The sequence below is a fragment of the Oryza brachyantha genome, chromosome 1 (genome assembly GCF_000231095.2).
Source record: "Oryza brachyantha chromosome 1, ObraRS2, whole genome shotgun sequence".
In the NCBI taxonomy this organism is placed as follows: Eukaryota; Viridiplantae; Streptophyta; class Magnoliopsida; order Poales; family Poaceae; genus Oryza; species Oryza brachyantha.
This window is the reverse complement of record NC_023163.2, coordinates 3342054-3369751: the sequence shown is the minus strand read 5'-3', so window position 1 is coordinate 3369751 and position 27698 is coordinate 3342054. Positions and strand designations below refer to the sequence as shown.

At 41.1% G+C, this 27698-nt stretch overlaps 4 protein-coding genes across 5 annotated transcripts; 1 reads left to right on the top strand and 3 right to left on the bottom strand.

Annotated features, from left to right (window-relative positions):
• Positions 1-1850: 1850 nt before the first annotated feature.
• LOC102717947 (probable WRKY transcription factor 24) lies at positions 1851-2993 on the top strand. Its single transcript, XM_006645519.3, has one exon. It carries the CDS (start codon positions 1912-1914, stop codon positions 2548-2550), a length of 639 nt encoding a protein of 212 aa, XP_006645582.2. The 5' UTR covers positions 1851-1911; the 3' UTR covers positions 2551-2993.
• A 2427-nt stretch (positions 2994-5420) lies between these two features.
• On the bottom strand, positions 5421-7708 carry LOC102717667 (probable WRKY transcription factor 72). Its single transcript, XM_040530006.1, has 5 exons — positions 7573-7708; positions 7379-7456; positions 6662-7297; positions 6454-6567; positions 5421-6355 (listed from the first exon to the last, which is right to left on the bottom strand). Exons 1-5 carry the CDS (start codon positions 7633-7635, stop codon positions 5654-5656), a joined length of 1593 nt encoding a protein of 530 aa, XP_040385940.1. The 5' UTR covers positions 7636-7708; the 3' UTR covers positions 5421-5653.
• Positions 7709-16705: 8997 nt separating this feature from the next.
• On the bottom strand, positions 16706-21158 carry LOC102717392 (plant cysteine oxidase 2-like). Its single transcript, XM_015841027.2, has 5 exons — positions 20508-21158; positions 18490-18608; positions 18244-18382; positions 17935-18156; positions 16706-17160 (listed from the first exon to the last, which is right to left on the bottom strand). Exons 1-5 carry the CDS (start codon positions 20755-20757, stop codon positions 17042-17044), a joined length of 849 nt encoding a protein of 282 aa, XP_015696513.2. The 5' UTR covers positions 20758-21158; the 3' UTR covers positions 16706-17041.
• Positions 21159-21424: 266 nt separating this feature from the next.
• LOC102720920 (nuclear distribution protein nudF-like) lies at positions 21425-27578 on the bottom strand. 2 transcript variants are annotated; one of them, XR_001551819.2, is made up of 9 exons: positions 27299-27578; positions 26431-26617; positions 26203-26294; positions 25030-25135; positions 24688-24896; positions 24059-24101; positions 23551-23810; positions 22413-23458; positions 21425-22158 (listed from the first exon to the last, which is right to left on the bottom strand). XR_001551819.2 is itself a non-coding variant. In XM_006643789.3 (8 exons), exons 1-8 carry the CDS (start codon positions 27457-27459, stop codon positions 23008-23010), a joined length of 1509 nt encoding a protein of 502 aa, XP_006643852.2. In that variant the 5' UTR covers positions 27460-27578; the 3' UTR covers positions 22254-23007. The 2 variants fall into 2 exon arrangements, 1 of the variants encoding a protein (XP_006643852.2); XM_006643789.3 differs by lacking the exon at positions 21425-22158 and having other exon boundaries at positions 22254-23458.
• Between the last annotated feature and the right edge of the window lie 120 nt (positions 27579-27698).

Sequence of the window (27698 nt, the reverse complement as noted above, 5' to 3'; positions counted from 1 at the left end):
TTATGTCCTAAAATGTAAATGTCTGTATGTCTAAATCTGTGGTACTAAGACGGTGTTCTTTTTTCACGATTTTTTAGTCAACCTTTTTCTCGGGTTTTACACACACTTCTTAATGGAGCATTTTTTTAAAATATTTTTATATAGAAGTTTATCATTTCATATTTCTAAAGTATATTTTTAATTTTATGGTCTTTAATTTCATTTTTTATGTAAAAGTTTATCATTTCATATTTCTAAAGTATATTTTTAAGTTTATGGTCTTTAATTTCATTGTTTACATCATTAAATAGTTAATAACAAATTAAATAATATTTCATCTATTATCTTCAGCTATAAAAGAACATAAACTAAGATGGTCAAATCCTATCGTAGTTAGCTATATTTTAGGTAGGGTTCTAATGGACACCAATTTAAACATTTACAGCCAATCGAAAGCTACCTTAAGGCCTCATTCAGATCATTGGTTTTCTAGGATTTTCCATAGGAAGGAGTAGTTCCTATGAATTTGCTACCTTTTGTCCATTCGGAACATAGGATTCACTATATTTCTTAGGAATGTTGTAGCTTTCCTTGTACTTTTGAAGGAATTCCTTAGGAAAAAGGGAATCCATCCTGACCTCATCTTTTCAGCTGGCTCCATGTAGGACTGATGCAAGGAAGAAGTAAATCAACTTAATTAGCCACTGTAATGATGGTTTGTTGTTCACTTGCCCACACATCAGTTGCGTGCACTAAGTACAGAAAATTAGATGAATCAAGATTCCTTAGTTTTTCCTTAATTTGTGATATCTGAACGATAGTTTATTTAGTTTTCGTATGTTTTTGAATCCTCTGTTCTACTACTATATATTCCTCTCCCATTCCCGATCTTGTTTTTTTATGCCTGCATTCCGAATAAGCCCTAAAATGAATCTAAATAATGTAAACTTTATCCGTCGATAGACTGAGAATATTTCTCCTTAAGCTTAAGTTTTGCTCAATAATTTTGATCCAATCCTATCCCAAATTAAGTCGTATGTAAGATGTAACTAGCTAGCGGTCTTGACAGTCCAATGTCTCGATATTGACCGGAGTTAATCGATGCTACTAGGCCCCCTTTCTTTTAGAGTTAATTGTTCATCGATTGCTACACGCATATTCTCCAAAACTGTTAAATAGTATATTTTTTAAAAAATATATAAAAAAGTTAATTATCTTATACTTCTATATTATATTTTTTACATGGTAGTAATTAATTATATTGGCTATACTATAAAATAGCTATAAAATCAGACGATCATCTATCTTTATCAAATAAAAGAATACAAGGTGCTAGCATTATAGTTTATTAATTATAGCTAACTGGCCAGGGGATAAGTTTGTCTGGTCATAAATGCCAAAAGCGCAGGGTTATCTACCAGCTGCATGCCTAGGTAGGGATGTACTCCTTCAGTACCAAAACAAATCAAAGATACAATGTTTAACTTTTTGTTTTATTTTAAAAAAATTATAATTAATAATTTTATTTTTATTTGATGATAAAACACGAATTGTATTTTATGTGTGATTAATTTTTTTTAAAGATAAGATGGATAGTCAAAATACTCAACATAAAAACTGAAAAGTTGGATTTTTTAGGACGGGATAGTACGTCGCTGTCACGGTAAGAGTGACTTACAATCGACATGTGACACAATCTATCAAATGGTGAGAACCTTCTCATCATCAGGATCGTTCGTGTGAAACATCGTCGACGAAGCGAGCTACGTAGCTACTAGCTAGTTGCTCGTTTGGACCGTCGATCTGTACGTACGTGCAGCTGTATAAATTGCAGTGCTCGACGCCACAAATTCTGTCAAACCACTCGATCGTATCGTCAAGCAGCAGCAGCAGCAGCAGCAGCAGCAAGCTTGGTTAATTTGGTCAGCGCGCATGGCGGCTTCGCTGGGACTTTGCCACGACACGTCGTACGCCGCCTACTCGTGCCCTTCCTTGTGCTTCCCTCCTCAACCACTCATGGCGGACGACGACGGTGCAGCGGCGCGGGGGGGCTTCTTCTTCCCGCCGGCTTCGTTTGGCGACTTCTTGGAGCTCGGCCACCCGGAGTACTCGCTGCCGCCGCCGCCGCAGCAGCAGCAGGCGGTGATCGGAGGAGTGGGTGAGTACTACGGCGTGCCGTCGCCGTCGTCGTCGACGATGGCGACGACGAGTAGGATCGGGTTCAGGACGAGGTCGGAGGAGGTGGAGGTGCTGGACGACGGGTTCAAGTGGCGCAAGTACGGGAAGAAGGCGGTGAAGAGCAGCCCGAACCCGAGGAACTACTACCGGTGCTCGGCGGCCGGCTGCGGCGTCAAGAAGCGGGTGGAGCGCGACCGCGACGACCCGCGCTACGTCGTCACCACCTACGACGGCGTCCACAACCACGCCACCCCCGGCGCCGGCGCCCTCCCGTACCCTTCCGCCGCCGCCGCGCCGGCCTGGACCTCTCCTCCTCCGGCGCAGCCAGCCTGCTGGGGGCCGCCGCTTCACGCCGCCGCCGCCGCCGCGCACTCGTCGGAATCGTCGTTCTGATTATACATAGCTAGTTATGCTTGCTAGCTATTAGCTAGTAGATTAATTACTGCTCCTTGGTTGCTTTTTGTCGCCGTTCTTGATCGGTTCTTGTATGAACTACACTCACGTCGTGCTTATTTTAGCTATAAAATCAGCGATGATTTCGCCCACAGTTTCAGTCGCACTCGAATGATTTGGTGGACGAACGTTCGTGCGACACAGAACTGGAGGAAAATGCATGTATAGATATATGTGCAGAGTTAATCAGCGGCCCAGAAGAACATTGCTCAGATGGGGCTCAATGCAGGCCTCTGTGTGCGGGCCTAAGATGATGGACAACTTTAACTGCCTCCATTTTCGAGTAATTGACCCTTTTTTTTTTTTGAATTGTAAGTCCTAGCATCATGCATGAATTTTCAGTCTGCATTATACGCATGTCCGAAATAATAAATCACTTTAAGGATCGGAGTGAGATTATGGTGATCATCATTATGGCTTTTTCAGTCGTATTTACACACGAAAATTAATTTATAAATTATATATATATATATATATTCTCAGTGATAAAAAACAAATACTGAAAAATAAAGTACTAAAATAACTCTAAAATAAACTTTAAAATTATGGTTGAAATTTAAATTTTAGCTTATAAGTATAATAAGCAGAACAAAACGACGAGAATATACACCAAATTACCGAGGAAGGTTTTATTCTAATTCCTCCAGTATTGCATTAGTGATGTATGCAGAAATTCACGGCTGGATACAAATAATAGTACAGTACAGAGTACAGAGTGAAAGAGAGACGAAGACGAACCGAGTACCAGCCAGGGTTTCACTTGTCGTGGAGGAGCCTTATCACGATAATCGCTCAAAAACCACATGAATTCAAATCTAAAAATTCAAACGAAATCGTGACGGTTTTAGCCTCCATATCATACGGTTTGGTACGATTATCGCGGAGACTTGCAGATTGCGGTTTGGGACGATAATCATGCGGCTTCGGCTGAAAACCACGACGATATGAGCGATAATCGCACGATTACCTTGCCCTCCATCATAATTATCATGGCATGCCGCGGTCTCCCCTCTTCTTCGGGCGGAGGCAACGGATCTGGCGGCACCGGTCACCGGCTCCAGTCCTGGTGCGTACGAGCAAAAGGGGAAAAGGGAGTGGACCAGTTCACCGCCCGTGGTCAATGAAGTTGGTGTCATTCTCTCTATTTGGGCCAAGCTGTGCCTCATGAACAGTGCGACCAATCTGATTTTTTTCAACTAACTCAAGTCAAATAATCTTTTCTCAGTTTTTTAAGTGATTCATTGAGTTTTTTGAAAATTTTCTTTCACATCTAAGTTCAATAAATACATATTTATCACTTTTTTAATTTTTCATTAAAATTTTTAATTTTTTTGAATTAGGACGATTTTTCACAGAGAACGCAAAACCGTTACGATAAGGGAAACCCTGGTACCAGCAGAGAATCAGAAACAAGAGAAGGTTATTGGGCCCATCAGGAGTAAGAAGCCCAATATTGCAAAAAAAAAGGCCCAAATATTATCAAGTATTAGGCCCAATAAGTAATATACCTTACGTATGAGAAAATTTCCCCCAAAAGAAAAATCGGTATTCCGCAGGACCTACCTATGCGACTGCCACGAGCCTACCGCCAGTAGTCTCAATACTTATGACATGTTTAATTATGTCGGAAGAAAAGATTCCCTATATTTAAAAAATACAGGTAATGCTGAAATTTTCATGGAGATTAAGAGAGGTGAAAATACTGTGTTGTCCTCCTTTCGTTGTTCTGGTTGGTGTGATGGTTCTGAAACATTTTTATCGCTATAAACATCCCTGGGTACTGCAAAATTAGGCATATTTTTGGACAAAATTTTAGTGATAGAACAGCTATTTTTTGGTACGGAAGCCGTGTTGTTGATGAAATGTCACTCTGTCCTTTTATGCTATACACACAAGCATCACCATGTAGTTCTATTTTTCTAAAATCCAACAAATATCTATCTGTTTGTATATTTTATATTTGTCTGGTAATTCAAACAACCAACTTAAATTAAGGGGTAAAACCATGTAATCGTTGTATGTAATTTGGACTGCCAACTTAAAAGGTAATTATTTTGTTTTATATTACTAGACTTTTTGTCGTGCATAGATTAAACTATTAATTGATGTATATAATTTGTAAATATGTCTAAATTTATTAGCATCAATATGAATGGAAAATACTACGGAATTCTTAAAGTAAATAGCAGTGTATAGCATATAGAAACTTGTTTCTAAGTTGTAATCACTCCAATGGCTGATCAAAATTCGATCAAGGCTAATTTGAATACCAGACAATTAAAAGCTTCATGAACTATTGCAGGGAATTAATCGGCACATCACAAAATACAAGGCCTAAGGACCCAATGTCACACAATCAATTTCCCCTTTACTTTTTTGCTCTAAAAAACCCCACATATTTAGAATTGTTATCAGCAAAAAGGCAATACCAATATCTCACAGGAAGAACTCATGGGTAGATTATGCTTTGATCATGACCAAGTATAGAAATATAACAAAAAAAAGTTTTTTTCCCATCCTTGAAAGGTACGATGAGATATCACTCTTTTCTATATAAAATGTGATACCTCTGAGTATGTCCTCAAGGATGATAAAATTGCGCAACAAAAAAACGTGCCTTCCTGACATCAGCATGCATGCATCCATGTTAGATAATATAACCTTGGTTTCAAAACCTATGTAAACTCATTTAAATACTAATAAATCTAAACACGTATATAAAATATATTTATTAATTTATAAATAAATTTTGATAGAATTAAAATATCTTATACAGTATAGTATAGAACTGACGAGCAGATTGTAGCCTTGGAAATCAACAGCCTCATTCTGAATTAATTTGTTTCCCCCCATAATACATATACAATTGAGTGATTCACGCTCCTGACATGATGCTTATATACGGTACCCTCTGTACATCGATAAATTGCCAATTAGGAGACTAATACGTACGTATACCAGAACAAATTAAGCAATTATTACCAGCTAATTGATTTTCTAAAACAAAATTTAGATCATTAATTATGAACTGCTTGCTGCGCGCTCACTTGTTCTGCGCCGCCGCGCCGCCGCCCCGCCCCATGTACGACGTGATCGCCGCCGCCAGCACCGACTGGAAGCTCGGGTCCGACGTGATCGCCTTCGCGATCGTGTCCGTCACGGCCGCCGGCGCAGCGCCGCCGCCGCTCATCGGCGCTCTCTGCAGGTACGGCGTCGACGCCGTCGTCTGGCCGCCGTACAGATGCTCCGCCGCCGCCGGCCTCGCCATCAGGCCGAAATGCCCGAACGGCGACGGCGTCGACACGCCCTTGGTGGCCGCGGCGCCGTAGTACGGCGGCTGCGCCCCGCCGTACGCCAGGTACCCGCTGCCCCACGCCGCCGGCAGCGCCCTGCTCGACTCGTACCCCGCCGCCGCCGCCGCGGCGTAGGGCGACGACGACGCGTGGAGGAGCGAGTGCGGCGCGGTGAGGTCGAGCGTGACGGTGGGGCAGGACGTGGCGGTGGAGATGGTGGTCGGGCCAAGCAGCCCGACGCCGCCGGCCGACGTGAGCGGCAGGTGGTGGTGGTGGCCGACGCCGACGCCGACGCCGCCGTGCATCGCCGAGGTGGTCGACCCGGACGACAGCATCGCCGCCGCGGCCGAGGTGGTCGACGCCATCGCCGCCGCCGCCGGTGGCAGCGGGTGGCTGTGCGTGCCCTCGTACGTCGTGATCAGGATCGCCATGTCGTCCGCGCATCTCTGCACCTGCTCCATCAAAAAAAAAAAGGAGTAAAAGACCACTTCAATATACGTACGCGATGGTATATATCTACGTATTCGTGTACGTATATACGTATGCGTACCTGCTTTCGGACAGGGCAGTTGGGTGCAACGGTACAACGGTAATAGGCGCGCGGGCACGGGTTTCCCTTCGAGATTTTCTGCCCGTATTTCCGCCACTGACACCCATCGTTCATCTGATCATAAATAATTAACAGCACAAACGTAATTAGGGATCGTGATTAGTGGTGGTAATTCGGATCAAGATGAGATTAAGCGGGATGTTAGTACCGTGGGGGTGTCGCACTTGACTCTGACGGAAACCCTAGCCTTCTTGGCCTGCTGCTGCTGCTGCAGCACCTCGTCGTCGGCGACGTCGCCGCCGCCGCCGCTCGAGCTCCGGGACGCTTTGTTCGGCTGGGTAGGGTCGGCTTCGGCGGCGGCCCCGCTGCTGTCGGAGCTGAGGTTGAGCACGGGCGGCGGGGGCGGCGGCGGCGGCAACGCGCGGCTCGCCTTGTCGTCGTCGACGTCGGAGGGGGCATGGGCGCGAGCGCAGCTCAGGCCGAGGGACAGCTGCCCGTCGTCGTCGTCGTCGTGGACGCCGGCAGTCTCGGCGCCGGACGACGACGACGATGACGAGGTCCTCTTGTGGCCTTTCCGGCGCGCGGCGGCGGCGGCGGCGTTGGGCCTCGTGCAGAGGCTGAGGGAGACGAGGTCGTCGGGCTCGTCGTCATCGGCGAGCTCCGCCGCGGGCGCTGCCTTGTCGTCGGCCGCCGCCGCCGCTTGCTCCTTGACCTTGACGACGTCGAGGAAGTGCATCTGCAGCGACTGGTAGTCGCTGACGATGCGCGAGAGCATCGTCTTGAGGCGCTCGTTCTCCTCCCTCACCTCGCCCATCTCCGCCTTCGTCGCCTCCATCTTTTCCTCCTATCATATTAGCAATTAATCACCGAATTAAACATCAACTATATTTAGTCGTAGATTATCAAAATTAATTACGATGAATACCTTCTTGACGACGAAGCTTGAATCTCTTTGCGTCGATGCAAAGCTCTCGAAGACTATTGGAGGAGCGCCTGACCCGATCTGCACCAAAATCAATAATCGATGTCAACTTCTTGTTCAAACACAAGAACGTGTATAGGTCAACTTCAGCCTTTCAAATACATGGCCGGAGCTGAGGAAGATGAAGTTAGTAGTACCACGGCGGCGTCGACCTTCTTCTCCTCTATCATCACCGGCGGGCTCTCGACGGCGACGTCCATCGCGACGGCCGCTACCAGTTCAACCAAACTCTGCTCAATCAATCAACTCGGCAAGCTATGTATGAAGCTCAAAGCTCAAGCACAGCAATGGCAGAAACTAGCTAATTGTTCCTGCAGCCGTGGCTTGTTGTCCTTATAAAGAAGGAAGCCAGAGGCTAGGTCGTCGAGCCTGCAGTTTCTGACTAGAACGGATTAAAGAATTGCTTCCCCACCAAATCCCGATTAAATCCCAGTGGCAAGCAGGATTAAGTAGTAGCTAACCCGGGTCTAGTCAAGGTTAATTAGTTGCGGCCATGGCGTTCGATCGATCGAGCAATTAGCTAGCTCGAGGACCCAAAAATGTCAACCCGAGCTGGCCTCATGGGCAAGTGAGAAAACTAAGTTTCTTGAGAGTGGATTGGCTAGCTGGACGGGCGGACGCGTCGACCTCGATGCAGATATAATATTCTTATTCCTCGCCGTCGCCGTCGCCATCGTCTTCGTGTTCGACGCCGACGTCGTCGTCGTCGTCGTCGCCCCATCATATCAACGTGCGTGTCCCAACATGACGATTGCGGCTGCAGCCGCGTTCTCTGTCCGGCTAAGTCCACGCGACTGATCGATCGAGCCCCTGAGGTGAGGTGCCATGATGATCTCCGGCGACTGGGCGGCGGCGGCCGGCCGCCGGCGACTTAGGCACCGTAAAGCGAGACTCCGATCTCGATCGGAGTTAAGGGTGTTATTGATCGATGCTTTGACTTGGGGTCCGGATCGAATTCTCCGACGTGACATACTGACATGGCAACAATGTACCTCTTGATACTCATCTATGTATATATGTATATGTTAACACGTAAATGAATTTAGATAAGATCAGAAACTCTTATAATATAAAAGTATAGAATATTTATGTTTATAAGCCAAAATTTAAACTTTTAACCTAAAATTTTGGAGCATATTTTAGAGTTTTTTTAATCATAATTTGTTTTTTAGCCTTGGCTTTTATAGCATGATGGACACATATATAAAAATTTCATTCACCCGTTAATCTCGTCAGTTTTTTTCCTAATGATTTTACGCCGTCTTCTTGTTGACTTTTGTACTGGCGGTTCGTACGGGTGAGCAACTCGGGGAAGCAACTGCGAGAATTGTTCAGCGACATGCATGTGTGCATTGCTGATCTCTGAATTCTCTTTTAAGGGTTTTACTGATACGATTTGAGCTGATCAAGGACGCATGTACATGTTCAGAGATTTTATTTTGCCGGGCATTTTTGTGAGAAATTAACCGGTCAACAGAGGCAGTTTCAATTGGTCGTGAAAATGCTTAATTCCTCGTATGTAATTGGGATAAAGAGTCCTAGCATCCTCGTCTTTTCACTTATACTATATGCTTATAAAATAAATTTTAAATTTTAACTTTAAATTTGAAGTTTATTATGGAGTTTTTTCTTACCGAAGATTATTTTTAAAGTAACTCTTAGATCACTAAGAATACATATATAATTTTTTTTATTTAAAATATGTCATTTACAAATATATCGTTTGGTTTTTTATTTAAAAAGACGGACAATCACCCCAGAGAAGAGAGTTAGAGGTAGGATTTAGTCACGGCAGTTTGATTTTTATTTCCAGACTCTTGCTTCTCCTACGTAGGCCAGGATGATCAGTTTATCATGGGAAATCCCACCAAGAGAAAAATCCAAATTCAAAACAAATATTCACTGAACTTGAATTAGTTTGATCGAAATTAATTAACCAGCTTTGAACACCATATATAATTTCTGACCAAGTAAATCATCTGGGATGATCTAAGTCGACAATGGAGACTTTTTACTGTTCCCGATAAGATACCGGCTAAGGGGGTGTTTGTTTGCGGGAGTTAAACTTTAGCCTCTAGTCACATCGGATGTTTAAACATTTATTATAAATAATAGTAAACATAAACTATTAATAAAACTCATCCATAATCTTGGACTAATTCACGAGACGAATCTAATGAGCCTAATTAATCCATGATTAGCCTATGTGATGCTACAGTAAATATTTGCTAATTATAGATTAATTAGCTAAAAAAATCCGTCTCGCGGATTAGCTCTTATTTATAAAATTAGTTTTTTTATTAGTCTATGTTTAATAATTCAAATTAGTGTCTAGACATTTGATATGATATTGGGCTAAAAAGTTTAGCCCCATCTAAACAACCCTTAAGTTCCATATTTTCTATTAAAAAGTTGTACTGCACCTTTATGGCTGACCACCTTATGTTACCAAAATTTTTGTTGTAAAATTTCTCAGAATAGCGAGATCTCGACGAGAAACAAAACCACATACTCATGTCACGCCGGCGGTGCCACGGTGACAAGGGGATGTTGAAAAATTCTGAAATTCCCCTCCAGAATTTCAAACCCTAACCCGCACCGGCCGGCATCCATCAGTCAGTACATGTTCCTATTTTCCTCAAACGCGTCTGAACAAGAACAGTACATAGTACTCTGTACAGTGTCCTCCATCATGTGATTACTACTAAATTAGAATCAAAGCTTGGAAGACCAAACAAATTTATTTATTTAAAAAAAAATCAAGCATGTGGGTGACAATGGCGATCGTCCGGTGAGAGATGGAGCTCAGCCAGTTGGTGAGAGGGGTGACGCTGAGTGCGACACTTCCAAGCTTGCGATCCAATCAGCTTTAAGTATGCCCTAATTAAGCTTGAAAATTGCAGTTGGAAAAAACTGTTATTTAACAGATAGATTAATACTAGCTCGAATTGATTACTCGGTTTCGGTTGGCCTACTTGCTGAAGATTCCAGCCAGACCCCGTTGAAACTGTTGCTGCACTGCACCATCCATCTCACTGGAAGATCGAAGAGAAGACAGACGACGGACAGATGAGATCTCTGATCCGTTTTTAATCAGCGTCATGGAAATCGTGATCTCACACTGGCCCTTGCTGATTCGTACAGTACTCCCTCCGTACCTTAACGTTATTGATTTTTTATACACATATATTATCCGTCTTATTCAAAAATAATTTTACATAATTAATAATTATTTGTATATTATTTTATTTATTATTAAATATACTTTTATGCGTATATATAGCTTTACATATATTTTTTTTAAAAAAATAAATAAAACGAACGGTTAAACATATATCAAAAAGTTAACGGTGTCAAATATTTAGGAGGAGGGAGTATTAATTTAGCTTGTAATCGAGCACGAGTATTCATTGATCTTTGCATTGAGAGAGATCGGCTGTACATGCTTGTGTTCCCATGAGTTTCCACGGGGTTGCACAAATGCACGAGAACTATTTTCATCGTGAAATTACTATAAAAGTATGTGATAAATAAGTATAGTTGTAGTTCTCTATTTGGTCAATTTTCTTGTTTTTCTATCGACCTAGTCGAGGACTCGGAGTTTTCTAATTATTTCAATTTTAAGGAGGATTCGGAGATCCTCAAATTGCGTAATTGTATCCATTTTCAGCGTAGGTTTGGAGACTTTTCAGGGATTTGGGAAATGGAGGAGAATCGATCGCCCATGATGTACAGGGATAAGTGTGCACGGCATGTAAGAGCACAAATTTCTGACAATTTAAACAAGTTGGTTTTGAAAATGCGGTGAGTAGAGGAAATGGTGGCGAATAAGATAAGCACATGGCGGTTGGGTATGATGGACTAAGTTCAAGTAAACAGCGTGGTTAGTCAACGGATGCATCAAGGATGCGTCTTTCCTACCTAATTCCTAAATATTTGTTAATTGTTTTTTCCAAACGGATACAGCTAAGAAACAAAAAAAAAGGGTAAAATAAAATTCAGACAGAGAGGAGAAGACCTTGTTTGTATGGTACATCATGTGAGGCCAAGCTTTTCAACGATTTGGTCAAGAGTTTGGACCTAAAGTGGGATCACACTATTAAAGATTTTTGACACATTTTTCTTAAGGAAAGACCTGCCACTCCTTGGCCCAAGGAAATTAAGAGAAAACAAATATTATGGTTTTTTTTTTTGTTCTCTTTAGGTGTTTGATGCTTGGAAGGCATTGCTACACCATCTTGAAAGGTTTTCAACTTTTTTTTTTCTTTAACTTCTGTGACATTGCTATTGAAAATTCAAGTCTTATTATCGACAATTCTTGCGAGTTTCTACTCCACAAATCAGATGCTGACGGTAGTTTTTTTCATGGATTACTGAGTCCTGAGATGAAAATATTGCAAAGTCAGAAGGGAGATCATCTTGGGTCATCTTGCACATGGACCAGATCAATAACTTAGCCAAATGGGAAGAGTTTCTACTGTAATTTAGCCTCAAAGGAATATTGTATTTGGAACTTCTTGCAGTTTGCGCATCAAAATACTCGAGGTCAACAATTTGTCAGAAACCTATGGAAATGTCAGTTCATGGATCTATCACACCAAGACTAAAACTAGAGGATTATTGATGGTATATCCCCCCCCCCCCACACCCCAAAGACTTCCTTAATTTCCCAGATTTACAAGACACTCTAATTTTCACAAGCACTTAGCAGTTAACTGACCAATATCAAAACGTGTACGACAATTCTTGGAACACATGAAAAAGAGGATCTTGGAACACATGAAAAGGGGAAACTTTCAAAACGAAACACAAGTGGCAAAAGTGCATAGCATTTAGTACATGAACTGCTAGGTCATATTTCACTTTCTACATAGAAACTTGACACCAGGTTTTGTCTTTTCTTTCGGACTGCCATGAGAAATATATGACCATGACTACTAAATGGTATCAATCTGTAATCTTCACAACCATGTGTTTTTGGAATACCATACATCTACCAAGTCTTGGTATTATTGCATATATGATGTCTGGTTGTCAGCCTAAAATCAGTCACTGGTTCATGTCAATTTGTTCACTGGTAAAATAACATCAGATGATGCATCAGCAATCAGTACAATACTCAAGTAAATGCATCATATGCTAAGTAAATTCAAGTGTCAAACTCAAAATCTGAACACAAATGTGCATCAAGGTGTTGAGCCAGCAGCCCTCATGCTCTAAAACGAACCTTGTTTAACACGCAAGGTTTCTGGACTGTAATGACAGCGCATGATGATCTCAGTTTGGAAAACAGCAAAGGACCAGCATGCATAGTCAAGTTTGGATCACTTTGTTTAGTTAAACCTAAACGAGACAAAAACCATAGCGATTCATTTCTTGACAGAATGGCTGACATTGGATGAACAAACCTGTGGATCGATACACCACAGAAATGAGCTTAGATTACGTCGTGGCTTATATCATTCAATGGGATGGCAGTAAATTAACCGAGTTGTTGCCAAATTAGTTAGGAGATGATGATGCTGATAGTAGCTTACTTACTATTCATTATACAACAACTGTACACGAATACAGACAATTGTTTGACCTAGTTGTTGATCTATCAATTGAAATGAAGTAAGCCTAAACAAATGACTAGTAGATGACTCTCACTGTTCTTCTTTGAAAGGGTTCAGAGTTCAGACATCAGGTAGACAGAGCAGTTGATTCTTAACAGCTCAAGATGAAGATGAAGTGTTACCTTCTATCGAATCCTAGAAATACTAACTTCTATTGACTTCTGGATTATATCTGAGTTTTCTTGAGGAATACTTTGAGAGAGTATAATTAGTATTTCTTATGATAATAACATGTAGAGTATGTTAACATGTTAGGTGAAATTAATGACAGGTCATCGCAGGCACATGTAAAACCAAGCTAGGTCAGAATTCTGACTTCCGAATTACCGATTAGAGTTTCAATGCACTAAATTCCATCCAAGTTGCAGATTCATCCAAGCATAACAATTCTCTAGGATAGAACAGATTACTCTGCTGTGGCATTGACCTCAATCCAATATTTTTCTCTTGATGCCATGATGGATCAGCTGCTAATTTCACTAGTTTATTTGCCATTGTAATCATCATTAGCGATAACAGCGGGGATAAGCTAGGAGATTAGGCTGATCAAGTCAGTTTCCAGGAAGTAGCACGAACTCAACCTATCTCTGCACAGCACACAGACACAGGGTCCACAGAGATGACGCAAGCTGTAGTCTTGTTCTGACTTACTTAACAATGACTTCTTAAAAAGGCTGAGATAAAGGGCTTATTTGGCAGGGCTCTATTAAAAATTTCAGTAGTGAACTTAACCTCTGTTTTTTTTATTTTTTGGTTCCATTTGAAGCATCAAGTTGAGCTTTGATTTCCATTTACAAAATAAAAATATGGTGCAGATACTAAATCGCTTCCATTTACTGGTGAGGCAAGAGACGTCATTTCTCTGCAACTATTCTTTTGGTGAAATTTCAAAAACAAGAAGAAGTACTTTATATGAGAAGGAAGAAGAAGAAAAGAAATTTGGCCATCAGATTAAAAGTCAAAATTAATAGGAAAAACCCAAAATACAGATCATACCCGTGCATCAGATGGCATATTATCAAGTCTACTTTGGGAAAATGACAGCTTGTCTGGATACGAGATGTTACTGAGTGCAAAGTAAACGCAAGACTTTCTCAAGCCAATCAGTTTCAGGCTTACATATGTTTACCAAGACTATTGGCGCAATCATCCACTGCTTAGTTAGCAATTTGTCAAATGTAAATTCAGAAGAAATAAGGTTACTGATTCAAATGTCAACTGCTTACTGCAGGTGCAAGAAAAAACCAAAAGATGATTTGGTCACACCTGCGTTTCACCCCCAGGATTTGTAGAGTGTGAACACTTGCATCGGCAACTTGGGCTATGACATCAATCATCAATGGAGTACAAAGTTAAGGAGACTTTCTCTTATCTCTAATGACTGTTTATGTTTGACATTGTAACTGAATAGAATAAAAAGGCAACTGTCATGAGTCCAGGTCTTATTCATACTGAAGCATCTCTTTAACTTTGAGATGTTTTCATGGAAAAGAACAGAAGATACACTCCAAAATGAGAACTCTTTTCTGATAGAGTTTGGATAAAACCAACCAATTGTAACCTGCAGGCTGAAGAGATCAACCAATTTCATTAAGATTGGGAGAAAAAATACAGAGAGCTGAAAAAGTTTACAACTCAACAGTAGAGGCTGTTGGGGTCAGCGAGAAGCCGAGACGGAACTCTGCTCTTCTAAACAGAGCTGAAGGATTTTTGAAATTGGTTGATTTTTGAATTCGCCCAAATTACGGTCTCCTCTCGCACCTCGTTGATCCGTTAATGGTTGTTGAAGATCCTGGCATTTCACTCCTTCCACACTAGCCAACATAACATCAAGAACAAGGAGTCGAAGGCATTCCGGAATTTCGCCGCGAAGTTTGGCCTGGTGACCACCCACCAATCGCTAATCGGTTTCTTCAGCTCTTTAGGGAGTTTTTTTTACCGACTTCGAAAAAGTACCTCACCATATTTTTAGAATATGGTTATGGTAACTTTTACCAGTGATAGCAGTAGTAAAATTTAGATCTAATTATGTATTTTTATAAGTATATTAAATATTTTATTCAAAACTTTGCTAAGATATATCTATATATCAATTTATCTATTTTAACACGATTGTGACACAAAATTTTATTACAAAGTTATATATTTTAGTTTTAATTTTACTCTTATAGAATTTCTACTACACATGCTACCGGTGTAGTATAATAAAATCATATCCGTTGGATACGGGTTAGAATCATTCGAGTGTACCTTAAAAAAATTTCATTTTTAGTATAAAAAATTAGTACGTTGAGGTACAATATACCTTTAGATACTAAAGTTTTGAGCTAAAATTTTTATATGCTTTTGGGCAGATGCCGACTGCCCATTCCACTCCAGAATTAGGATCATCAACTCCCTTCTTTGTGAGCTTGCTTTAACCCTGAAATAGGACAGTGAATCATTGAGAAGAGCGAAAACTTTGGGGGTGATGGTTTGGTTTTTAATGGAAAAAGACAAATGTCATATTTGCAAACAAAAATAATTTATTAATAAAATTTTTATATATGTATTCTTAGCGATCTAAAAGCCAATGAAGAAAATAAACTTCGGTGAAAAAAATCTTCAAAATTAATTTTAAAATTTAAATTTTGGTTTATAAGAATAAACAAAATAAGCACGTTTGGCTCTTTGGCGCAGCCGTAGCCGCTCCAGCGACGCCAACACTAGGCATCTGCCTTTAAACGAAGCCTTTAGTCTTCTTTCCAAAGGAGACCAGCCCAATTCTCTGACAATTCTAGGCCCATGTTTCATAGGCATGATTTGAAAAGAGACAGGTTCTTGTGAAGATGTTGTGCCTGATATATTAAAATCTTAACAGCTGATGCTAGTGGATGTGGTGCCAAACTAACAGGAACATAAATTAATTACAATCCTGAGCACGTAGCTATCAACTATGGACTGCAATAACTGTGGTCATCAAACTTCCGCAAGTTGTGACAGGTAAAACATTATTACACTCATGAGTAGTAGTAGTAACTTCTGTCTAGTAAGGATAAGAAAGGAACAGCTTCACATCTGATGCATTGCATTCTTGGTGGTAGATAGAGCTGATATGAATTGCAGTATATCTTGATCTGCAATCTGTATGATGCATCAGTGTAAAACAATTTGCAGACTAGGATTGATTCTTAAGCTGACATCTGCAATTTGCATGATGAATTAGTGTACAAAAAATTTGCAGAGTAGGATTGCTTCTTAAGTTGTGACAAGAGCCGACATGGTTATGCCATCATCACCAAAAGCAGAAAAGGGAACAGCACCACTATACATACTACAAATTATCAGCAAAACCAGAAAAAAAAAATAGCTGCTTCAGTAGTTTTTTTTTTTTTTTTGGGGGGGGGGGTGCTTCAGTAGTTCTGACAGTCATTTCAGTGAAAACAACTGTATTTTTCAACGGTGAAGATAACATCATGTTACACAGTTACACATGAACATACTGTCTGTGTAGCATAGATGTTTATGTTACGGTAGAGAAGATTTTTTGAATAGCACAGTAAAAAATCTTATTTCTTTCTGAGTACAGAAAATGAGTGCATCTACAAACTGACAAAAGATAAGGGCAGGAAAAGGAAAAGATAGCTGAATTCAAGCAAGTCCAAACATTGTGTAGGAACACGATAAATCAGGCAATATTTTGGCCCAACTGCCCAAGAATGAGCAGGATCAATCAAATCCAATGCTACATTGCTAACTGGTACAGACTAGAGACACCAAGAAAAAAAAAACTGAATCTGACAGAAGCATAAACAAAGGCCTACACAACCTCGGTTACCAAGCATGTTTTTATTACTAAGCAATTTAGGTCCTCCAGCTTAAAGTGACGATGAACAGTTGACTAGTTATGATCAAAGGAGGCCCCCTTTTCCCCAGCGATGTATTTACACCAAATAAAGTTATACATGAGCTGCAAGAAACCAAGGTATCCTCGCAAGCGTGTATAAGTTCAATTGTCCACAATTCTTGGACCCATATAATTTGACCCAACAAGATGAAAATTGTCTGGTGGTTCACACTCCTCCAGCCATGCATATCCATCGCCTCCAGGAAGGGACCTTGAATCTCCTGTTAAAGGCAATTTTTATAAAGTTAATCACCAATATTTAACTTCCTGTCAAGAACTCAAGATACATAAAATGTACTAGCATCACACAGAAGACACGGATATCAGAGAGAGAATTTATGACAAGCATGGGACTATACTTCAGGGACAAGGACAATACATTTATGGTTTATATTTAAAAAAAACAGTTAACTAGTAATTCAGAGTACAGGTAGTGCAGAAGATTCCAGCAATCCAGCCACATAATCATAACCATTTCAGAAAAAAGGACAATACAACTCGAATGGATTATAAAATACATCGATGGAACATTTAACTAAAGCAGGGTACAGATAATGTAGTACAGATAATGTATGGAGCTCCCACCATATGATTCCAGAGGATGGACAATTGGATATGCATGAATCTATGGGAGAGCAGTTTTTACAACAATACTGTGAACGCATCCATGCAAATCAACCATGTAAAACTTATCCTGTGCTCCAACAAATCTTAATACAATATGGCTGGCCTTGCTTGGGCCAGCCCAACTATAACTTATCCTGTGCGTGAGGGCACCAAGTGCTTGGAGAATGTTAGGAGTCCAAGACTAGCCAGTATCTGAACCTACTAGATCAACGAGGAGAAACTTCTATCTACTATATCCAAGCAGAACACATCCACATATAAATTATGAGGCAAAAATAGATTAGTGAAAATAGAAGTTGTCTATAGATGTGAAACCTAAAATATGCAATGTGGAGCGAAGCAGATATAACTCAGTTAGCAAACATTACCAGCAGAAGGTGAAGACAAAGAGACATTGTAGTGTTGGCAGTGCCGCCCACTGCCATCGTCATATGGTGGGCCAAGGACATCAAGAATTGCACAAGCAGTTTGTGCGGTAAAGCAGTGCAGGTTGCCACCATCTTCTGGATATAGTACTGATGTTTCACAAGGTGCATTCAAGATGCCATCAACCTTCACCTTTGCCAAGCGGAGTCCTTGCAATTGAACATCTATACTCAAAAAGGAAAAGGAAAAGAGAAATCCCTTGGTAAAGTTATGTAAGGAAGTTGTATACAGGGAAAATGAACTAAGCATACCGGTTGAATCTTGTGACGCCTCAACCCAATCGTAGGACTTTACATACAGCTCACCAAAAAGAAGCTTGCTGAAGACAGTCATGTTGGGGTGATTATGGAGAGGAATGACACCCCTTGGAGGCAAACAAAATATGCCAATCTGTAGCAATAAGTATAGACTTATGTACCTTAGCACACCAAAAAACACCAAATTTCTAGCTGGTAATAATCAAGAACAATTGTAGTTGCTAGTGTGAATAAGCATACCGAGAAAGCTTCACACTCGTAAAGGTGCAAATAAGTGATTTTAGGAGTGCCATGGGAATCAACACGCCGGAAATATGACATGTTTGGAGTTAGGCTGACATCTGCTGCTGAAATACTATCTGCAGTGTACATACGAAGAAACAAATATGAGTAGAATGCAAAGATGCATGCGGTAGTAAGTATAATCCATATACAATGGCAATCTCTCTAGGATATGAATACCCATTGGACAGAGTGCACCTGTAATACATGAAGGTCTAACACAGGCAGCAAGCTTGGCCAACAAGATAATCACACGATCCTACAATATTTCAGATTTTCAATCGAGAGACTTATCATGATGACTACTACAGAATATAGATAGTGCTAAATGTCAGAAATGGAAGAAAAGACGAAATGAGAACGATCATAGTTAGAGCTTCAGTAGTTGGGCGGAAACAATGATTGCCATATATAAGCAAAACATGCTGGACTCAGCAGGACTTGAAGGGAAGGACACGTAAGGTCCTATGCAAAAACACATGATTGATCTATGTATGATTGGTAAAACTGAAGTTTCAGAGCAGAGTATAGCATTTACCCCAGCTTGGTACAAAGGACCACCAGATGAACAGATAAGTACACTGAGTCAATATTGAAATGCGATCCCAATACCCCATATACATGGTTTTCAGGATCGATCTCATTAGCTACATCGACGGTTATTTCCATGAGCTTGAATTTGGACAAAATGTGATGTTGTGCACAAAGGCCACATAACTAACAAATTAAGATTTGTGCACATAATTGTACTATCTTCAGGGTGACCAACGCTGAAGCACGTTATGTTAAAGTAATCGATTTGGAGAAACGCCTACGGGTCTTCTGGCTAGCACCACGGATGGTGGGCTAGCCAGCGCAGGTTCGAAGCCTCACCACCTCTTAATAACATTTGGCATTGGGTCCTTCCCCATTGTCCAGCTTTTTTAAAGTAATCGATTTGCATGCATGTAGGTGGTACAGTCTTACAGTGGGGTTGGCACTTGGCACAACAATCAGGGTACGTCCGACACAAGGGAAGAAATAAATACTGTCTTAGGAACAAACATGGTCCGACAACAGATTCCACCATTATCCTTCCTCAAGAAGTATTCAGCAGACATGATCAAGTTGACCTAAACTAACTATTTATGGCAACTGGTGGCTTTTGGCACGATTTGAATAAAGAAATAACCCTAACACTGGTCCAAAATGAACATAATCTTGGCCGTACCCCCTGCACCCCCCCCCCCCCCCCCACTCCCACCCTACTCCACAAAACCAGCAACCACGTCATATATATACCGTGGGCAGTACATGGTTTTGGTTATCTTTTGCTCCATTGTTTATCTTCCACCAGTGAGAGGCAGCATAAGTTAGGACCTATGCATTTTCTCACAAGTTAGCATGCTCCTTGCAAGACAAGACCATGCTGCAGATGATACTTGTATCACAGCATGATATATATTATTTAAAAAAAATCACAGCATGTTACTTGCATCAAAAACCATTCTGTCCAATAGCCTATCAGTGTGTATTCCACCGGTTAATCTCTGGTTTGATTAAAAAAATTTGCCTCTAAAGAGTGAAATCTAACTTAGCCAAAAAAAACCATTGTTAATTTGAGTTTATCAAATGCACCTCAAGCAATTCCACGTAATATCACCAAACCCTTATTTGCTAAACATAACTGCAGAAAAATCTTACCCTTTTTACACAATGAATAACAAACTAACCAAGTGAAAATCTTGATAGGTCCTAAAACTAAAAGGACGAAGTGTAAATCTAATGAAAATTTTCACAAGATCCACATGAGGAAACGAATGCCGCAACCCAACCCAACAAATGATTTCGAATCTACCAACAAGCGCGCATGGAGCGAGAGCAATGGTATCAAGCAGAAGGCGCGCACGCTTCGCACTAAACCCAACCCAACAGCACCGCGCTCTCTCGAAACCTCCAGGGAAGGGTGCAAAGAGACTTAAAACGGCGAGGATTACCAAGAACGGACTTGATCCTCTCGACCCCGGCTGGCGACGGCACCTCGCCGGCGGAGGCCCCGAAGACCTCGCGGCACGCCTCGAAGAGCCCCTGCACCGCGGGCCGCTGCGGCGGCGGAGGCGCCGCCATCGCCGCCCTCCGCTGCTGCTGCCGCCGCCGCCGCCGCGGCGCCGAGCCGGGTTCCCTCGCCCCCGACGACGACCTGCCGCCGCTCCCCAGCTCCGGGAGGCCCCCGGCCTCCACCCGCATCAACGTCGGCCGCCCCGGAACCCCGCCGAAATGCGGCGGCCTGGAGGCGAGCCCCCCGAGCCGGTATCGCAGAATGGCTGCCGCCGCGCCGCGCCGCGTGCGCCTCGCTACGCTTCGCGCGCCCGGTGAGAGGAGGCGCTTCTCTTCTTCTTCTTCCTCCTCGGAATAATCTGGAGGATGCGGGTGATTTTTTATACCCCTGGATGGCTAGTATTTTATTGGCACGAGGCTTGGAGCTAGAGTATTATAACAAAACATTTTATTGAACTTGTCTTAATCAAACTTTTCGATTCAAAAATTAGTTTCAAATTTGTAATCGCCATCATATTAATAGTTTTTACTCTACGTGTCCATCGATATATTAAAAGATGGGGTTTGTTCATCTACCCCTCTGTCTACACAATAATCTCGCTTTTATGCTTAGTGAAACTTTTGTAATTATGGTCGAGTTTATAGAAAAATATCTTTTTATTTAACGCATTTTTATTTAAACTTTTGAATGCAAAAAACTGGCTTTAAATTTGAAATCGCCGTCATCTCAATATCTTTATTTAGTGTTGCTCATCGATATCTCAAACTATCATAAAAAGTGGGTTTGTTCATCTACCTCTCCGCCTAAATTATAATCATGTAGTATGAATTACATCAAGAAGACAACAATTTTTAGCATGTTTATGAGTTTCCTTCTACATGTTGTGCGTCATCCCGACATTGAAAATTACCATAAAAAATTGGATAATCTAAGTAATTCAGTCCGTTCCTATTAAGCACATGTAAGCACTCATTGTGATGACGATTACACCCTGATAATAATATATAATATAAGCCACTTCTTGTATGTTTTTTAATGAGGAAAAATGGCCTTCCATCACATCGAAATTAGCGGCAGAAAAAAGTGAGCCTTCCAACAAAAAAGTTGCTTTAGCTGTCCACATTTTTGTAATTGCTGTTTACCAGTCTGCACACAAGCAAGGAGACTGGTGCTTTTGAAAAGGAAAATCTCCATGTTTATACTTAAACTAGTTAGCTTAAGTGCAAGGCAGAAAGAGAAGAGACCAGAAACCAGGGACCATCACATCAGCATTCCTGTGGGCTGAAGCAAACAGCTTTGAGGAAGCTTTTTGCAGGAGGAGCACTGTTATTTCTGCTCCTTGGTTGCATGCCTAATTTGTCATGTGCAATGATGCAGTGCAATGCAAGAACCAGTCTGAAAAATTTGCTGCAAACAGAGATGACCAGACTGATATGCACTTGTTTTGTTTCTTCAGAGATTCCTTCTGGATAGAACCATGCTCCATCCTGTTCTTGTGATGATGGTGATATTTGAAGAAATATTTGTTGATCTACTTTCAACATTTGAATCGTACACAGGACTGTGGTATAACTTGTCAAACTTTTTATCTGTAAAGTGGAACATGCATATCAGTTTTTTTTTCAAGAAATTGTGCGACAAACCTTAGAAACAAATTGCTCTAAATTGTATCTATGATAGGTAGGACACTAGGATAAAACTACTATATACCATGTCAAAAATATGACAGCAAACCAAACATTTATAAGTTTGCCAATCCTGAAATAAATTGCATCTATGGTAGGTAGGGAACAAAACAGAAACTATAACATGACAAAAATATGGCAGCAAAGCAATCACTTACTTGTCATATAGCCCCAAGCCAGACATCCTTTACTACATTGCAATTAGTACTACAAACGAGCTGGACACTACAAATCTGTGTGCACATCAGCTGTAAACATAATTGCGAAACTAAGTACAGATCAAATAGAATTGCACATATAAATAAAAGCCATAAATAAAGGGGACCCATATGTGGCATTATCCTCCAGGATTGCGAAGTCCAAAGCACTGACAGAGCAACACACAGCGGTATGGATAGTTAACACCTACGGCGCCCACGGTAATGCGACGCCCAGGTCTCCCTTGTGCACACCGTCTTACACAATGCAGTTTTCCTGTCCTGCGTGATGCCAGCATGAGCAGCTCCACTTGGCAAAAGATGCTAACCTGGTACGCAGAGCTTGCTTGGAAATATCTTCCTCGGATGAGATCCTATCCCTTTTCTTCTTCTTTACAAATCATAGCTTTTGATTGCCAAACTGGAGAGCTTGTTGGACTTGGACGGGTATGGCAACGTCACAGTATCACTCCATGGGACGCCTCGGTGAAAAAGGGCATGACTTTGTCGCAGCTGTGGCGATCAACCAAATATTTGTCTAACAAACCGTGCCAACTTATTCTACGAGCCAAACATGTTCATAGTCTTGTTCCTCGTTATCATCGTCGTCGTTGTCATCCTCGTCGTCGCTGTACTGTTGGGCCCCCCAGAACTTGGAAACCTCCTTGCTGTTGCCAGGTAAAGATATAGGGATAGAGGACATCAGAAAGTCTCGGTAGTGAACCATGTCGAGTTCCAGGGAGCTCCCCACCATGGCAATCCTACACCCGTCCACAGCCATGGCTGACAGTGTGCTTATGCCTACCGATTTAGCAGGTTCACCACAGCTCAATGTGTTCACCAAGTGGCCCGTCCGTGTTTCCCAGACATGGACCTGACCATCAGATGGTGCTCCTGTTATTACCTTGTATGGATCCAAGTGAAGAAATGTTACGCGGTCATCTGAATGCAGTTCTGCCACCGTATTGGGGGGTTCTTGCAACATGCGGATGTCCCACAGAAGGGCCCTGATCGACACACACACATACCAATTTAGGTTTCAAATCATATCAGAGCTAGAAGCATTAGAAAGCTGATTAAACAGATATTCTGAGCCTACTTGTCTTTTATGCCAGTACAGATTAACCATTCTGAAGGCAGCATTTCACAAGAAAGTATTCGATGGTCACGAAGAGCAAGAACAGAAGCCTTCTTCATTGTTCTCAAGTCAATTGCTGTCACTTCAGATCCAGCAGCAATGTAACAAAGGGAATCATGGCACTTCACAGCAATTGGTGCACCGTTTGTGCCTAGGTGAGTACTCCCAACACATGATGATGAACCAGAGGAAGGTGGTGCCTTCGTGTCCCAAACTTTAACCTGTGACACAAAACACCAAAATATCCATTTCTTTACTTGGATGCAATGAAGAAAAATAGAAGATTATGTAGTACCAGTTGTGCCTAATGGGCCAACAGTGGGACAAAATGAAAAGGGAAAATGCCAAGACAAAATCAAACATTACCAACTTTAAGGCCCCCAAGCTCCCCTCCCACATGATTGACATATAATCTTTCATAGTGTAGTTCAGATAAAGAAAGATAAATGTTTCTAAATATTCAACTTACCTTCGAATCTTTGGAGCAGCTTACCAGCAGGGAGGGTTTATGCCTGACATGCAAGGAAGAAAGATTAGGTTTAAATGAGGAATTATGCTGCATCGTTGCAACCTAGGAAACCTTATCATGGCTTGAATAACTTGTTTCATTAGATTTATGAGGAAAATATGCCAAAAGTAACTGCCATAAAAATCATTCGCTAAGAGATTTATTTCTGTAAACACATCAACTAATAGTAATTCCAAAAATTATGAATTGTTTGTAGAAGAAAACAGGGCTCTCGAAAGACAAAAATTCAGTTAAAGAAGTTCTTTGGTCGAAATACTGGTACCAAAGCATGGAGGTTTAGGCCTTCAGGGCAACAACATTAAAAGAACTTTTTTATCATCCTTAAAAAAATATCTTTAGGTACCACATTTTTCAGTGTAAAGTTTTAGTATCTTGAGGTACAATGTATCTTAAGGTACCAAAAAATTGCACTAAAAGTTTTTGTACCTCAAAATACTTTTCAAGGATGGTAAAAAAAACCCACATTAAAAAGAAGCAATGAGTCTAAAAGGATGCTCTTGTAATTTGTAAAATGAAAACAGTTAATGAATGGCACAGTGAGTTTCATTCAGGTGGTTTGACAGTATTACCAAGCAACAGATAGAAGAGACAGTGTTTTTTCATGGCCATGAAACGTTGATATTAGAGGGTGATTTTTGCCTCTTAAACTCATAGACCAGAGGCGAACGGTGCAGTCTTCCCCTCCACTTGCAAGTATTTTAAATTCACCATCACCAAGCAATTTGTCAGACAGAGCAGTCACAGGCCCTGAATGGCCCTTAAAACAGCGTGAATGGCCCTAAATAAAAAAAAACATCTGTAAATTTTTAGCATCCAATAAAGATTAGGAAAATAACACATGTAACTATGTAAGCAATTTAAACATTAGCAGCTTTCTAACAAAATTCTATTGTTTAATAATATGAGCATACCTTCCAACAAACACGGACCGTTCGATCTGCACTTGAAGTGACTAATGCCTTTTCATTTGTTTGAGAATCACCTCGAAACAACGGAGTGTCAATCAGTGGAAATAACCTGCACAGCTAGCAAAGAATCACTTCAAGACAATTTCATGTTTGCTACTTTCAGGAATCAAAGGATATATAGCAACAAAATCACACAATACATGGGCACTGTATATATAGTATACACATGAAGATAAAAAACTATAAGAGCAAAGTGCAAACCAAAACTGTAAAGTAATGACTGATGACACTATGAAAGACAAAAAAAAAATGTTGTTATTTTACGAACTAATACTTACATAAATGATTTAGTTTCCTCTTAGCTAGGAAAGAAGATTTGTGAGAACAAATGTGATGTCAACAAGAAGAAGTGCTAAAGGTTTGTCTCACAAAATTCAAAGATAAAATCAAGCACTGAAACTGATTACAGAACAACAGTAGTTTCCCAACCAAAAGAATTAGCAAAGCTAGAGCAAAAGTCAGATGCAGGTCTTTTTGTAACAAAATGACAAGAGGAAAGTTAAAGCCGTGAATACTACACATGCACAGCAGTATCCATAGAATTTGCAGCAGATGGACTGTAGTAACACCAACCAAGAAAGTGACAACCACAAGGAAAAAACTGACTGTAGAAAGTATTGTGTTTTGAAGCACTGAACTTTTTTCTAGCTTTACAATTTATCAGTGTATTGTTGAGCCACTAAAAATCTTACATGATCATGCATTATTGACAGCTAAACAAGGAACAATGAGGTAGTCCACCTGAGCACCATCGTCAGACTGAACACAGGTAAATGGATTTAGTATTTAAAACTACAGAAAATAACATCAATACATGGCATGTCTTACATAATACGGGAATATCAGTGTACACTTGAGTTTTGATATTACATTGGCTGCAAGAATTCATTAAGCTCAGCAATGGTAGCAAATGGGGATAAGTCCTTCTGTCCAGGCACACTTGTAAAGCAAGAGTATAGAACGGAAATGTAATATTTTATTGCTTTTTGGGACCTTGACACTGATTCTCCTCATGGGGTAAGAATCAATACATGTTGACATTACATGTGTTGCTCAATTAAAAAAAAATCTACAAGTGCCTGAAGAAATAACAGTGGCTATTTGTTTTTGAGTTACCTCATACAAGTTATCCTTGCACTATGAGACCTGTAGGTTTCCACTAATTCAATTTCTGGACAATCAACCCTCAATCTTCTGGCCATTGGACCCTGTGCAGGACAAATTGCATGATGATAGGTTGTTTTGCACAGAAATAAAGTCAAATACCGCAATGTGCTCAACTAAAAGTGCACAACTGCTGCAGACATGCTCAATAAAAGATTATCTTGGTGAGTTTCTACTTACTTGAGATAACCATATGTAGTTCCTATCCAGCATTAGATGGCTTGGTGTCACTACTGCGGGATTTGGATAATAAATAGCTGAAATGGGATCAGCAAATTTCATCTGATGTACTTCAGTGTGCCTGTGAATATATAGCTCTCTAAGTCCCAAAGCTCCACGAGGTAAGTGTTGAAATGGCCATCGCTCCCTGAATATTTAAAATATCATGACAGAATAAATTTCCAATCAAAACGTGTATCCATTCAAATATTCAAAAGGATTTGGTGGTCCACACTCCATGACTGATTATGGGTCACTACGATAATTTCTGTGATTTACCAAAGATTAGATGCCTTCAATCAACTCATTAGAAGAAGCGGGATTCAAAGGTGACCATTGGCTAAGACAAACGAGCATCATAAAGTGTCATCCGGAAGGATAAACATATCTCTCCTTTGCTGCAGGCCTTTATTATATCACATCTATCTTCACATAAAAATTTAGATGTGCATATACAGGAAAATAATCTATTGACTCTATGGGAAGAAATTATTTCGTACATTCTAATGTTTCTGTCAGTTTATCACCACAAAAGCTTCAAAATCCCTACCACTATAGATTATAGAAGAGAAAAAAAATATATCACTCCAAAAGTTTGACCCACGAAGGCACCGAAAGAAAATTCACCAAGCTCTAGCCACCGAAATCACCCCTCTAACCATCCACACATCACTACCCCGATCAACCGCAGAAAAATAAACGCAATACTATACGGATACCCTAAACTCTGCCCCTAAGCTAGCGCAGGGGCACGATGAGAACGATGTCTCGACGCGTAAATCCCATGTCCAAGAGTCGGACAAGGACAAGCCGTGGGGGTTGCTGCTACCTGAAGAGGCGGTACCAGACGGCGTCGCAGTAGGCGGCGGCGCGGAGGGGGCGGCAGGCCATGGCGAGGCTGGCCACGTCGCGGGCGCCGAGGAACCGGGCGCAGTTGGCCAGCACGTCGCCGTCGAGGTCGACGAGCACCCGCCCCGGCGGCGCAGCCATCCCCCCGGCGTTCGGAACCCTAGACCGCCGGCCCCGGGCTCCGCGGCGGCGGGAAGGGGAGCGGTGGTGGTTAAGAACTTCGCTTCTGCTAAACGAGGTTACGAGAAGCGTCACTTCCCTCCAGTTTTGAGCCCGTTTGTTTTTGGATCAAAACATGCTTAACCAATTTAGTTACTCATTTAAAATGAGATAGCTCAACGTTGATAGGTATGATATAAGGTGTTGTATTAGTATCATAA

Excerpts from the sequence above, each read along its gene's own strand:
- LOC102717667 (XM_040530006.1), bottom strand. The coding sequence starts at position 7,635 with ATGGACGTCGCCGTCGAGAGCCCGCCGGTGATGATAGAGGAGAAGAAG. Across the intron at positions 7,298-7,378 it reads CAAGCTTCGTCGTCAAGAAG|GAGGAAAAGATGGAGGCGAC; the intron begins GTATTCATCGTA and ends CTAATATGATAG. Across the intron at positions 6,356-6,453 it reads ACTGCCCTGTCCGAAAGCAG|GTGCAGAGATGCGCGGACGA; the intron begins GTACGCATACGT and ends TTGATGGAGCAG.
- LOC102717947 (XM_006645519.3), top strand. The coding sequence starts at position 1,912 with ATGGCGGCTTCGCTGGGACTTTGCCACGACACGTCGTACGCCGCCTAC.
- LOC102720920 (XM_006643789.3), bottom strand. The coding sequence starts at position 27,459 with ATGGCTGCGCCGCCGGGGCGGGTGCTCGTCGACCTCGACGGCGACGTG. Across the intron at positions 25,136-26,202 it reads GCAAGGATAACTTGTATGAG|GTTATTTCCACTGATTGACA; the intron begins GTAACTCAAAAA and ends CTAGCTGTGCAG. Across the intron at positions 23,811-24,058 it reads GCTGCTCCAAAGATTCGAAG|GTTAAAGTTTGGGACACGAA; the intron begins GTAAGTTGAATA and ends TTTGTGTCACAG.
- LOC102717392 (XM_015841027.2), bottom strand. The coding sequence starts at position 20,757 with ATGCGGGTGGAGGCCGGGGGCCTCCCGGAGCTGGGGAGCGGCGGCAGG. Across the intron at positions 18,157-18,243 it reads GGCGTCACAAGATTCAACCG|ATGTTCAATTGCAAGGACTC; the intron begins GTATGCTTAGTT and ends TTTTGAGTATAG. Across the intron at positions 17,161-17,934 it reads TTTGTCTTCACCTTCTGCTG|GAGATTCAAGGTCCCTTCCT; the intron begins GTAATGTTTGCT and ends TGCCTTTAACAG.